Below are 12,258 nucleotides of genomic sequence, written 5' to 3'. Positions count from 1 at the left end.
CCACCTAGCACCAACCACAGACAGCAAACTTCCACTCACTCTTGTGCTTGGTGAAATGTCATCATCAATACTTGCATTTTTACCCCGCTTCGCTCAATAGATGCAGATTGGTGATGGAAGGGAGAGAGAGAGGGAGAGGGAGAGGGAGTGCAGTTTGGGGTGTGGGGGTTATAGGAAGAGGGTTGGGGATGGGGTGGGGTGGGGTGTGGGGAGGAGAACAGAGATCCAGCTTGAATGAAAATCCATTCTAAAGAAATGACTTTTCCGTAACCCGGAAAACAATTCTTGGCTCGGAATCTATTAGTCTATATGTTCCCAGAAGGTTAAAAAGAAACACAGATTCTTTCTGCACTTCATTCAAAAGAAATTCACATGATCATGAAATTGTTATAGTCATTTATCAATCATATATACATCACCCTACATTTTAAATGACAAAAAAATAATATTGTATTTACCATGTTAAAACTAGACAAATGATAAAGAAATTGCTATGTTGATTTCTATATTTCATATCTCATCCCTAAACACCGACCGACAAAAATACAACTGTATTCACCATATCAAAAACATAAACACAAATGTATGCACCATGTCAAAACTGTGTTGTCTCCTGTATTTTGCATCTCATCAGTTGCTATTTGTACCACTGAATATAACTGATTACTAAAAGTTGCACAGATTTACTTTTTTTCTTTCTGCTCTAGGACAAGTAAGCACAGCAAGCATGCATTCATGGTCAGGTATGTATACATGCACTGATATTTGTGTCCGTCTATGATATACATGTCACTAAAACTTATCATTCGGGACTCCATAAAAAACAAAAGAGAGCAAACGTCCCACATGGCGCTATCAATTTCAAACGAAACATTGTTTATACATAGATAATAACACTGCACACAGCCACTCTGATACAAAACCTGTTTTGATATGAAGACAAAAGAGGAAAATCTTTTTATAAATTCTGAATACAAAACATTTTTTTGTCTATGTCACTGCATGCTAGCTTCTTCCTTCACACTTGGGTGGGGAAAGCAATGCAGGAGGCAAGAAAAGCATGGCAGACAGGGGAAGAATCCACAAGATAAAAACAAACAATGACAACAGCAATCATGACAACAATGAAAAGAGGATGACAAAGACAGGACCATGACAATGAAAAACAGAACAATGTAAAACAATTAAGGACAAACACTCCTACATTTTATTTTTAAAGAAAAACATATAAACATAAAAAACAACAACCTTATTTCACATAACTTTCTTTTTAATGCAGAACAAACATCTTTACTTTTCACTGTAAAACTATAGGGAACAATGAATTAAGAAAATACACTGCAGATTTTCATATCCCCCCCCCCCTCCCACGCCCCCCCCAAAAAAAAACCCTGAACATCATTTACAGAAAGTTTCCTCAGTGCAGAACACACATCTTCGCTTTTTTTTCTTTATACTATCCCTTTCCTTTCTGAAAGCCCATGGAAGGACATATGGTTACTTCCCGTCCATGCCAGTTCCCACTGCACCGCAGAACATGGCACACATGGGCAGACTCCAGCCATTCAGGCTATAGGGATCAGAGACATGAATGAGGGGGTGGAAGAGCTCATTTTTGCTTCGTCCTACCAGCGTTCATAAGAGGGTTCTCTTGCTAGGCAGAAAGAGAAACTCTTGAAGTATTTGTTTTGGTTCACTGTTTGTAGAGCTGTAGATTATGTGCTTAAAAATGTCCCGTTAATATTATCATCATTATTATCATTATCATGATCAAAACACACTGTTGTTGAACATTTGACCACTCTGCTTACTCCCCCTACCCAAGTGTCTCAGGGAAAACAGAACAGTGGCCCAGGGTAGTTATCATCTTTGTCTACCTTTGCTGCTTATAGCTCCTACCACATCATATCTGGCCCAGGAATCTACACAGCTTACTAGGCACACATGTACCATCGGCAGCAAACTGCTGACCCTGTGAAACACACACACACACAGTCCAACAAACTACACATGCAAATGAACCACCATCAACACCGATAGCAGCTTACTTCCAGATACCAATTTCCTGATACTTCCGTGGATGCCCTCGGGTTGAGTGCCGTCGTCTTAGAAACTCAAAGTCATCCACCATCCAGTATGATCCACACTCAACCTCACATCTTACAAAGCATTTATGAAGGGAGAGGTTGGTGCGAATAGCGTTCTGTGCGCACGGTGGGATACAAGAGAGAGAGAAAGAAAGAGAACAACAAAATGCAGTCATGGAGCCATGACATCATGGATTCCAGCACCAGAAAACAGAAAAGGACACTGCACAGCATCTTTCAGCTTTCATGTCTTTGCCCCTCGTCACTAGATCTTGTAAGCTTCACATGTTGTGTACACACACATAATTCTTTTCTCTTCAATGTTAGCTCATGGTGTCAACATCATTTACAACTCTATTGGTTTTGCAACTTCCCGGATATCCAATTTGAGGCAAAGACCATGATTAAAGATGAAAGATGCAAGTGCAATGAACATTTTGTGAGATGAATATATAAAAACAAATAAAAAACAAACATACATAAAAAACAACAACAATACTACCAACAAAACAGTTCTGTCTACATGTTGAATCATTAACTTGTCACGGCAAATGACTAAAACCACTAATAAAACAAAAACAACCAACGACATACCCGCCACTCAATCTCTGCGGTCTTCGCTTGTAGAATTCTACCTCATCCACAGTCCACACGGCGCCTTTTACATTCTCAACCCGTGTAAAACATTTGTGAAGACTAAGGTTGTGGCGAACTGCGTTCTACACAGAAACACAACAGAATCGAATCAGCTACAAACATCTACAAACTCAAAATATGCATAAACCGATACAAATCATCACTAATGACCTGTAAATGGAAAAGTAACTGATGCAACAAAGTGATAAGGATAGCAAACTTAGTCACTCTATTGAAAAGAACAAAAAACAAAACAAAAACAAACAAAAAATCACACAAAAATTAATCATTACCAATGGTGTAAAGTTCATCCTACATCACGCACAGGAAAGCTACATCCATTACCATCATTATCATTTTTATCATCCCCAGTGAAAAAATCAATTTCTATAATATTACAAAACGTCTGTGGTATGCTATGGTGGTATGGTATGGTATGGTATGGTATGGTGGTATAGTATGGTATGGTATAGTGGTATGGTATGGTATGGTATGATAGAGTATGATGGTATGGTATGGTATGGTATGCTATGGTGGTATGGTATGGTATAGTATGGTGGTATGGTATGGTGGCATGGTATGGTATGGTATAGTATGGTGGTATGGTATGGTGGTATGGTATGGTGGTATGGTATGGTATGGTATAGTATGGTGGTATGGTATGGTGGTATGGTATGGTATGGTATGGTGGTATGGTATGGTATGGTATGGTATGATATGGTATAGTATGGTATGGTATGGTATGGTATAGTATGGTGGTATGGTATGGTATGATATGGTATAGTATGGTGGTATGGTATGGTATGGTATGGTATGGCAACCTCAGTGAAATTTAACCATAAATGTCTGCCAGCCTGGAATCACAAATGTAATCCAGAAGAAAAAACAACAAACAAAAAACCAAACAATCAATCACCCATGGAAAATGTATGATTCACTTCAAGCAGTAACCAAAGCACAAACACCGTGAGCTATTCAAAAACAGTATTCTGAGTGCCATAGAGGTTTTTTCCCCCCAAATGTTTGAGATGGCTGCACCCTTTGAAGTTTTCAATTTCCACTCTTGTTTCCCTTTAACATTCATGATGCTGTTATGCATTTTTCATGCATTATTTTGTTGCCTTTGGTTTTTGTAAAAATGTGCGCACATGGAGGGATTACTGCATTGTTTCTGAGGACTGTTGTGAGGGCTGAGATCTGATCTGAGGGCTTTAATCACAGAAGCCTTTTCTGCACCCCCCCTCCCCCTCTCCGAAAAAACACACCCAAAAAACACCCAAACAAAAAGAAATACTTCTGTAAGTTACAGACATTTCTGCAAGTAAAAAAAGAACCCCAGCTTTTCTGCCTGTTTAACTCCACCCCTCCCCCTCTCAAAAAAACAACAACCCCAAACACCCCCCCCCCCCCTTTTCTGCAGGAAAAAACAAACACTTTTCTACATGTTATTGCAAACTATTCTGCAGGTCAAATAACATGGCAAGGTTGTCATTCAACTGATGGGAGGTAACTTCCATCAACCATCTTTCAAGGATAGCTTCCCTTTGTATCTCCAAAGGAGACTTTTTTCTTTTGCAATCTCACCAAATGGTCATCTGTTTTTGTTCTTGTTTACTTTTTTTTTTATAAATCTATAAATAAAGTCTTAAACTGATGAGTAAGAAAGTCTTCTTGTCCAACAGTTCTCCTTCATATCCACAATACAGAACCGTGCCTGGTGCCAAAGATGCTGACAAGTCTGAAATTTTGGGAGTGGGGGGTTGCAGGGGGAATATTGGCCTGCATGGTCAGACTGTTATCTTCCTCAAGGAGCTGTGTGCCCATGCTCTTCAGGATGCTACCCCCTTATATACTGTGAGCAGATCCTGTTTTGGTGATCCAGAGTTCTATTTTGAATGTTTTTACTGTTTCATTGTACATTCTACATTCATTCATATCTTTCTTTCTTACTTTTTTTTCTTTTTTTTTTTAGAATGGACCAGACATGTCCCAGTGTGTTTGAGATTTATGATACATTTATTTCAGCATCAAATCTGCTGACAGGTTTTGCAGAGATTCTGCAAAAAAGATCTTCCGGTGAGATATTCCGCTGGCTTTTATAGGTGCAGCATCTTTGTCATGTTTGGAGTGAAGCGACCATGCCTGTTTTAATATAATGTGTAAAGAGAACATCGCCCCTCACTGAATGTGCACAACATACTTTCAAAGGGATGATGATCTATCATAAATAAACTGCAGTGTTTTCTGGCTTACAGTTCCTGTGAACTGCAGCCAGTGACCCTGACAATGAAAGTGGTGTGATTCAAAGAACAATTATTTTTCATGGAACTCACCCACACACAACTCGCCCGCACCCATACACACTGACATAAATAAGTACAAGCATACACCTTTCTGACACACATGTCCAGATCTTCTGAAATCTAAACAGTAGATCCAATATTCAATATCAATACCCAAATGAAAACTGATGTGTGTGTACACATATGTACACATTTTCAAGCACTCCCACACTATTCACACATCACACAGACACACACACACAATCACTCACTCACACACACCTTCCAAGTGGCCTCATTCCGTCTGAAGTAGGCAAAGTTGGCCTGAAACCACTGGTAGATTTCATTGAGCGTCAGCTGTCTGTGGGGCGACTCAATGATGGCCTGCAAACAACGTTGTGGAAGGGGTGGGTGTTGTAAAAACACATGTTACCCAGATGTAGAGACATGGATGTAAATACAGATGTAGAGATATGGATATAAATACTGATATTGTAATCTACTGTAGGTCAATGCTCCTACTAAAGGGGTGCAAACACATAATCATTCAACAAAGCAATAACAGCACACAGTCATGTCACCAACAAACTAGGTTCAGTGTTATGGGACAGAAAAGTTGGTTGCAGCCTGTACGCTCTAAACAAATTAATTGATTAAACGGTTATTATCTGTTCATGTCCAGATGCTATGAATAATACTAATCTCAGCTGACTTAAAATAACATGTATGGAATTTAGGCTACATATATTTATATACACTTAATTTGCTATTACATGATGCTGTACAGGACAATAACGGAAGATATATGGATCATTTTCTTTCTCCATTCTGAACAGTTTGCAAAGTAGATCAGTCCTTTTAAGTGTTCTTTAATGGTAATGGTGTTCTGCGATTTCTGAGATACAAAGTCTGAAACGTAGCAACTGAATACTTTGTGTTCATCTATGTCTAACAGAAATGCATTTTGATATCAGGTACAGCAAGGAAAGTTCTGTAAATATTATATCTCTCTGTCACAAACAAGAAAATCCCATTCTCGTGCCATCAGCTTGCAATTAGTCTTTCTTTCAAAACTCAAAAACATTTGTCAGTAGTTGAATACCATCTACTGTTTGGTTTAGCCAATAAAACCAAATCTGAACATAGACTTTAAGATAATTTACAGTGGATATTTGAAGCCCAGTTTTTCTGGCCACATGCATTCAAATCAAGCCACGTTCAATATGACGCGATGACGCGTTCAGGAGCAGAGCACCATATCTGAGCACTAGCATGCAATTATGAATTTATGTGTCCGATTGGTGCCCCATCCCCCACGCTCCTCCAACCACCTTATTACCCCCCACCCTCACCCACCACATGAGCAACCCTTCACCACTACCACCACCCCAATCCCTCCATTTAACATCCTCTCCTGGAAGCTAGAGGCTGCTGCATTGAAAACAAAGGCACACACACACACACACACACACACAAAAACGATCAGACTGCAGAAGCCTCCCACACAGACAGGGCGGGCAGAGTTGAGAGCTGTGGTTGATGCAACCTTTCTGCTTTATGGGGACGTCAATACCTTTGTTGGCACAGCTTTCTTCCAAGGTGGCAACGCCCGCTCATCTCAAATCGTTGGCAAGAAAATTAACCGCTCTTTCTGTCTGGTTTTGTCTGTTGGTTTTTTGTTGTTTTTTTAATTAGTTTTTTTTCCCCTTTTTTTCTCCTTTTTGAAATATTTTTCTTTAAATCTTTTGTATGTCTCAGAAAACACCTGCAATAATAATAACATGACAACTGAAGAATAATTCATCTATATTATCTGTTTCTCACAATTAATTACTAAGTATAATCATTTCCCAAGCCAGTGTTATGGTGATGCTGGCTCTGAATTCAGCGCAACAACACATGCAGAGTAAACTGAATGTGTGTCAAGTTTCATCACAATCTACACAAATTTCGTTATAACACAATTCACTGCATTGTGCTCTGCACAAGACTTTTACAACAACTGGATGAAATCAATTGTTCAAACAGGATGATTCATCTCTCTTTCTTTTTTTTCCCCCAACAGTGAAAGCCGTACAGGGAAAGATCATCTGAGCTACGTTATTCATATTTGTGCAGAAACATTAATGAATGTTTGTGCATCTATCTTATGTCCCTCGCTCTCAGTGAGCATGCACATGTGCATGTATGTATGTGCACACATGCATGTGTGTGTGTGTGTGTGTGTGTGTGTGTGTGTGCATATAGTGTTTGTGACTGAGTGTGTATACCTTTTAGTCTCAAGAGAGGTTTTGGATAAATTACCTTTTTCATTTTTCCTCTCAAAACAGAGTTTTGTTTGAATTTCTTATTTCAGTGACAGCAAAATGCTTTGATGTATACATCTGTACAGTTGGCACAGTGCACAAGTTTCTCATTGTCACTAAAGTGATGCCCAGAAAGGTGTCTAAGAACAGAGTCCACAAGTGAGGGCCACGTGTCACCAGCAGGGCACTCTCTCTCACCTGGCGAATCAGAGAGGCGTAGGTAAACGGAGGTCTGACGTCCGTGCTCTTGTAAAAGTCACGATTTCTTTGCATTTCTGAAACACACACACTAGGAAGGTGAAATGCACAACATGCAAATACACAGTCTGAAAACACATTGACAACACACAGCTTGGAAAAACAGAATGAGAGAGCGCGCACACACGCACACACACTCATTCATGAAGATGTCCACACAAAACCACATCCACAAAGACACATGCGTACATTTTACACACATACCACCGACGTCTGCGTTACGCTGCTGCGAATAAATGAATCTGCCTTAGTTCTGGCACCTGTCTGCAATAAAAGGAATGCTGGTCTGCTGAAGAGAATTAGCGTAGTGCTCTCCCGGCTCTTCGCAGTCCCACCAGCCAACCAAACCCCCTGTCATCCTCTGCACACTCTCCTGTCATTAGACGTGGGACAGACTCCCTGACAACCTCGGATGCTTGGACTCCCTCGCCTCATTTACATCTGGCCTCAAAACTCACCTCTTCTCTCAGCAGTATGTTTGGTTGTGATGTGTCAATCCAAACAGTGTAATTCTTCTGTACATGTGGTTTGCTTGACTATGTGTGTATATGTAATATGTACCTGTACACATATGCATCATGTGTGTGTGTGTGTGTGTGTGTGTGTGTGTGTGTGTGCATGTAAGGGGAGGGGGTGGGTATATATATATATATTTGAATGTATGTTTATATGTATGTATGCATGCAATGTGTTTATGTTTATGGATAGTTTGTTTGGCACATTTGTGTGTGTATATATTTTACATTGATGCAATGTGTTTTGTCCACTATGTTTTGTAAAGCACCTAAAGCAATTCTCTGAACAGAGTGCAATGTAAGTATCCATCGCTGTCATTACTGTTATAATTCTCACCAGCTAACCAGCTCGGAGTCTTTCCAACCCAGCTCAAATTAAAGACTGTGTCTGGAGGGATAAGTGTGTGTATATGTGTGTGTGTGGGTGATTGGGTGTGAGTGTGTGACTGTGGTCCCTTTATGACTTTTTATTATGATGATGATGATAATGATTACTATTATTATCGTCAGTAGTAGTAGTCATAGTAGTAGCAGCAGTAGTAGTAGTCGTAGTATTAGTAGGAGTATTTACCATAATTATTATTGTTTTGTCTTATTGTTGTCACAAGGACAGATTGGAAGACTAGGCAATGCCTAAAATTTTTATCCTTTGCTTTAGTAATAAAGCTTTTGAATATTGAATCTTACATAAGCTGTGTGATGTGCCCGCACACGCCCCCACTCACCTGTTGATATGGGAAGATTGCACTTGTCAGATACCCGTCTTCGTATTGGTCCCCCGCCGCCCCCTCCTCCACCACCACCACCACCCCCTGCACGACTGGAAGGGGGAAGGAGGGGGGGCAGAGGGGGTGGGGGCTGGGGCAGGAGGAGGTGGGGCTGGCTGGTGGGGGTGTGGGGGAGTGGGATGGGCATCATGGGGGAGGGGACTGAGGGCAGGAAGGGGGGGCCCACGAAGGGGGACAGGATGGGGTGTTTTGGCAGTATTGGCGTCGTCTGCAACACAAAGATTGAGGGGAGGGGGACAGATGTCAACAGAATTGAAGCTTCTCCTAATTCTTAAAAAATAAAAAAAATAATGAGATGGAATGATCAATAACTCCATAATCATCATGGAAGCATCTTTTTTTTTCTTTCTATAAAGTGATTAATATCAAATGTGTAAATAATCAGATCAGAAGTTCCCAACTGAGTCACATGCACATTAACTGTCTAACTTTTTAGTCTGCATAAAACTGAAATGCTCTTAAGTCATTACACTCTGACAGCTGTCTAACACTCTCCCATCAAGTTTTCCCTTCACCTACTTTGAGGCAAGCTTTCGCTGTGCTTCAGAATGCACAGGCCGGGTGGTACAAGCGATCTTCACAAATTCCCTAGACTTTCAAAAACTCCTGACGCTCAGTCAACTTAGCGCTGCAAAGGTCACTAGTGCAACCAAGCCAGGATGTGTAGCAGACAGCATACTCAAAAAACATGCTCCCCTCCCCTCCCCACCCCACTCACAAACACACACACACTCAAAAACCCATGTTCTTACCGATTCAGAGCAGGGTTCCATATTCTTATTTTTCATTGGCGTAATCAGAGGTGGCGGCAGTGGAAGAGGTACGGAGGTTGAGGACGTCGATGACAATATAGACAATGATGATGAAGATGAGGACGATGATGAGGAAGACGACACTGTAGGAGTAGGGAAGCTCGTAGGTGACTTCATATGCAGGTGCTGCATCATGGCTTGGAGCAGCTCTTTTTCTTTGGTCACCTGCACGCACACACACACACACACACAAATTACACATGACAAATATTCCACTTCTAGGTTACTTTCTGGGCCACACAGTGACAACAATCCCCAGTATCTAATATTATTGGTTACTGCCCAAGTCAGTCGTGTAGAACCTGAAAAAGAGAGAAACCTGGAAAAGAAAATTAGGCACAAGAACAATCAATGTGGGTATAGCTGTATGAAGATACCGGAGGGAATCATTTGTTTGTAATCCAACAAAACAAACTTCTGTGTATTGTGTTGTTGTTGCAGTGTATTGTACTGTAATGTACTACTCTTTTGTCACAACAGATTTCTGTGTGTGAAATTTGGGCTGATCTCCCCAGGGAGAGTGTGCTACTATGAATACATATATATATATATATATATATATAGAGAGAGAGATACAGATAGATAGATATGATTATGTTATACATATCACAGTGCAGTACCACCTGTAATTTTCTTCTTTTTTCAGACTACAAGTGTACAGGTGCACTCTACGCACCGGACCTTGGTTTATTGGCTCACCAGCATGACTAGCATCTACCTCATGGTCAAGAGGAGTGGGAGGAAATATTGTGTTCAGATTCTCTTGCTTCCAAGGTGGATGCATATGTTTTACCACTGGGCCACCACTCCACACATGGCATGATACAAAATGCAACTTAATCCACACACCACCAGGCACATGCTCCAGACAGACTTTCACTGCATGTCTGCATGACACACAGAAATAGATCCCTTGGATTAAGAGGGTTTTTTTTTGTTTTGTTTTTTTTGCCATGAAGACAACAGAAGGGGGGGAAATGCAGTGCAGAAAACCAAGAACCCCTATTTCCATGAAGCTGACCAGTCATAATATGCAAATAAGCCATAAAAAATATGCAGACGGCATCACTTCCAACAATGCAACAAACAATGAAACTAGAATAAATCGTGACAACGGCCGCAATATTTTTTGTGTGTGTTAATCCCTTCCAGGGTTAGGTTGGGGTGATGGTGACAAAGAACAGAGGCATCACAGTGTTCATCTTTTTTTTTTACCTCCCTCCCTGAAATCTCACCCCCACTCTTCCCTTGGCAATCCCATCTGACCCATTTCTTCCCCGTCTCAGCTGGCTGACTTAGATCTGGGAGAGCAGCATCACCATCACATGTTTTGATCAAATAGAGACAGCTGGCAGCAGTACCTGATATTCATCTGCATTACTTGGCCTCTTTCTCTCATTTGAACGTCGGTACATTTTGTTATTCATACACCATCTAAACACCATATTTACACCGACTTGCTCTTGAACAACAATGAAACCCGAAAAACACAAATCCATCCTTTGTTAATTCAGCAAAGCCGGCATGAACCGCTGCACACACTTGTCACTCTGCGAAACCAAAATAGAGACCAGTGTAGACAATGTACGTCAGTCAAATGTTTGGACTTCTTTTGTTGAAATTTCATCAACCTATATTGCGGGAATTTACGTTTCGTGACTACGTTTTGTAGACTTTGTATTTAGATCTGGAAGTGGCAAAGTTGACCAATGTCATTTTGGTCAAATCGAGACAGCCGGAAGTACCCACGATTCCTGTGAATCATCCGCGCATTACCGTGTGTGAAAATTCTGCTCAACTATCTCTGTTTCAAAACGCGCGAACATTTTCGTTAAATTAGGCCCTTGAGTTTAGGACACAATAATAAGACTTTATTTAATAAGACCTGCAAAACAAATGTACTCCTGTGTTCATTCAGGAAAAAAAAAGAAAGAAAAAAAAAAAAAAAAAAACACGCACCCGCTGCACAATTTCGTCACTGTCCGGTACAAAAATAGATGCAAGAGACAATAGTTGATCCCCCTCCCCTTCCCCCCTCCCTGAAATTTCGCCAACCGATATGGCTGCAGTCAGAGTGTGCGTTTTCAGATCTGAGAACGCACAAATGTGTAGTTTTGATTTAAACTGAGGCAGTCGGAAGTTACCAAGACTCATCCATTTTACGGGCGCAATACAGGCCTGTTTGGTCAACCGCGCGTGCGGTTTCTTTCATTTCGACAGGAGTACATCCGCCAAAGGTTTGCCTCCAGCGGGGAGGCCCAGACAGACAGCAACTGGCTGTCTATTCAGTCTCTCAGAAGAACTCTTCTATTGTTTCCCTGAGAATGGGTCTTAGGCGGAGGTTGATGACTTCCACCTTACCCCCCCCCCCCTCCCCACTCCCCCCCACACACATATCACCCCCACTCACCCAAACCACTTTCCTGGACAAATAAGCAAACATGACGTGAAGAGCATTACAAGCAAAGGCGGGCAGGCAGGCTCGCTTCCTGATAGTCATCATCATGGATTTCCCCCCCTACACCCCCCTCCTCCCCTCCCCGTTTCTTCCCGTTATCCCCCTCCTACCCCCCT

General features: G+C 41.2%; 1 protein-coding gene across 1 annotated transcript in view; it reads right to left on the bottom strand.

Moving 5' to 3' along the window:
• Positions 1-1,903: 1,903 nt before the first annotated feature.
• Positions 1,904-12,258, bottom strand: part of LOC143285289 (forkhead box protein P1-like) — a 43,336-nt gene continuing 32,981 nt past the window's right edge. The window contains exons 3-8 of the mRNA XM_076592551.1: positions 9,786-9,849; positions 8,810-8,872; positions 7,510-7,586; positions 5,288-5,389; positions 2,675-2,806; positions 1,904-1,972 (exon numbers count right to left, since the gene is read on the bottom strand). Coding sequence (XP_076448666.1) covers positions 1,904-1,972; positions 2,675-2,806; positions 5,288-5,389; positions 7,510-7,586; positions 8,810-8,872; positions 9,786-9,849 — 507 coding nt within the window. The remainder of the gene's footprint in view (positions 1,973-2,674; positions 2,807-5,287; positions 5,390-7,509; positions 7,587-8,809; positions 8,873-9,785; positions 9,850-12,258) is intronic.

The sequence above is a fragment of the Babylonia areolata genome, chromosome 8 (genome assembly GCF_041734735.1).
Source record: "Babylonia areolata isolate BAREFJ2019XMU chromosome 8, ASM4173473v1, whole genome shotgun sequence".
Classification (NCBI taxonomy): Eukaryota; Metazoa; Mollusca; class Gastropoda; order Neogastropoda; family Buccinidae; genus Babylonia; species Babylonia areolata.
This window is presented reverse-complemented; position numbering and strand designations above follow the sequence as displayed.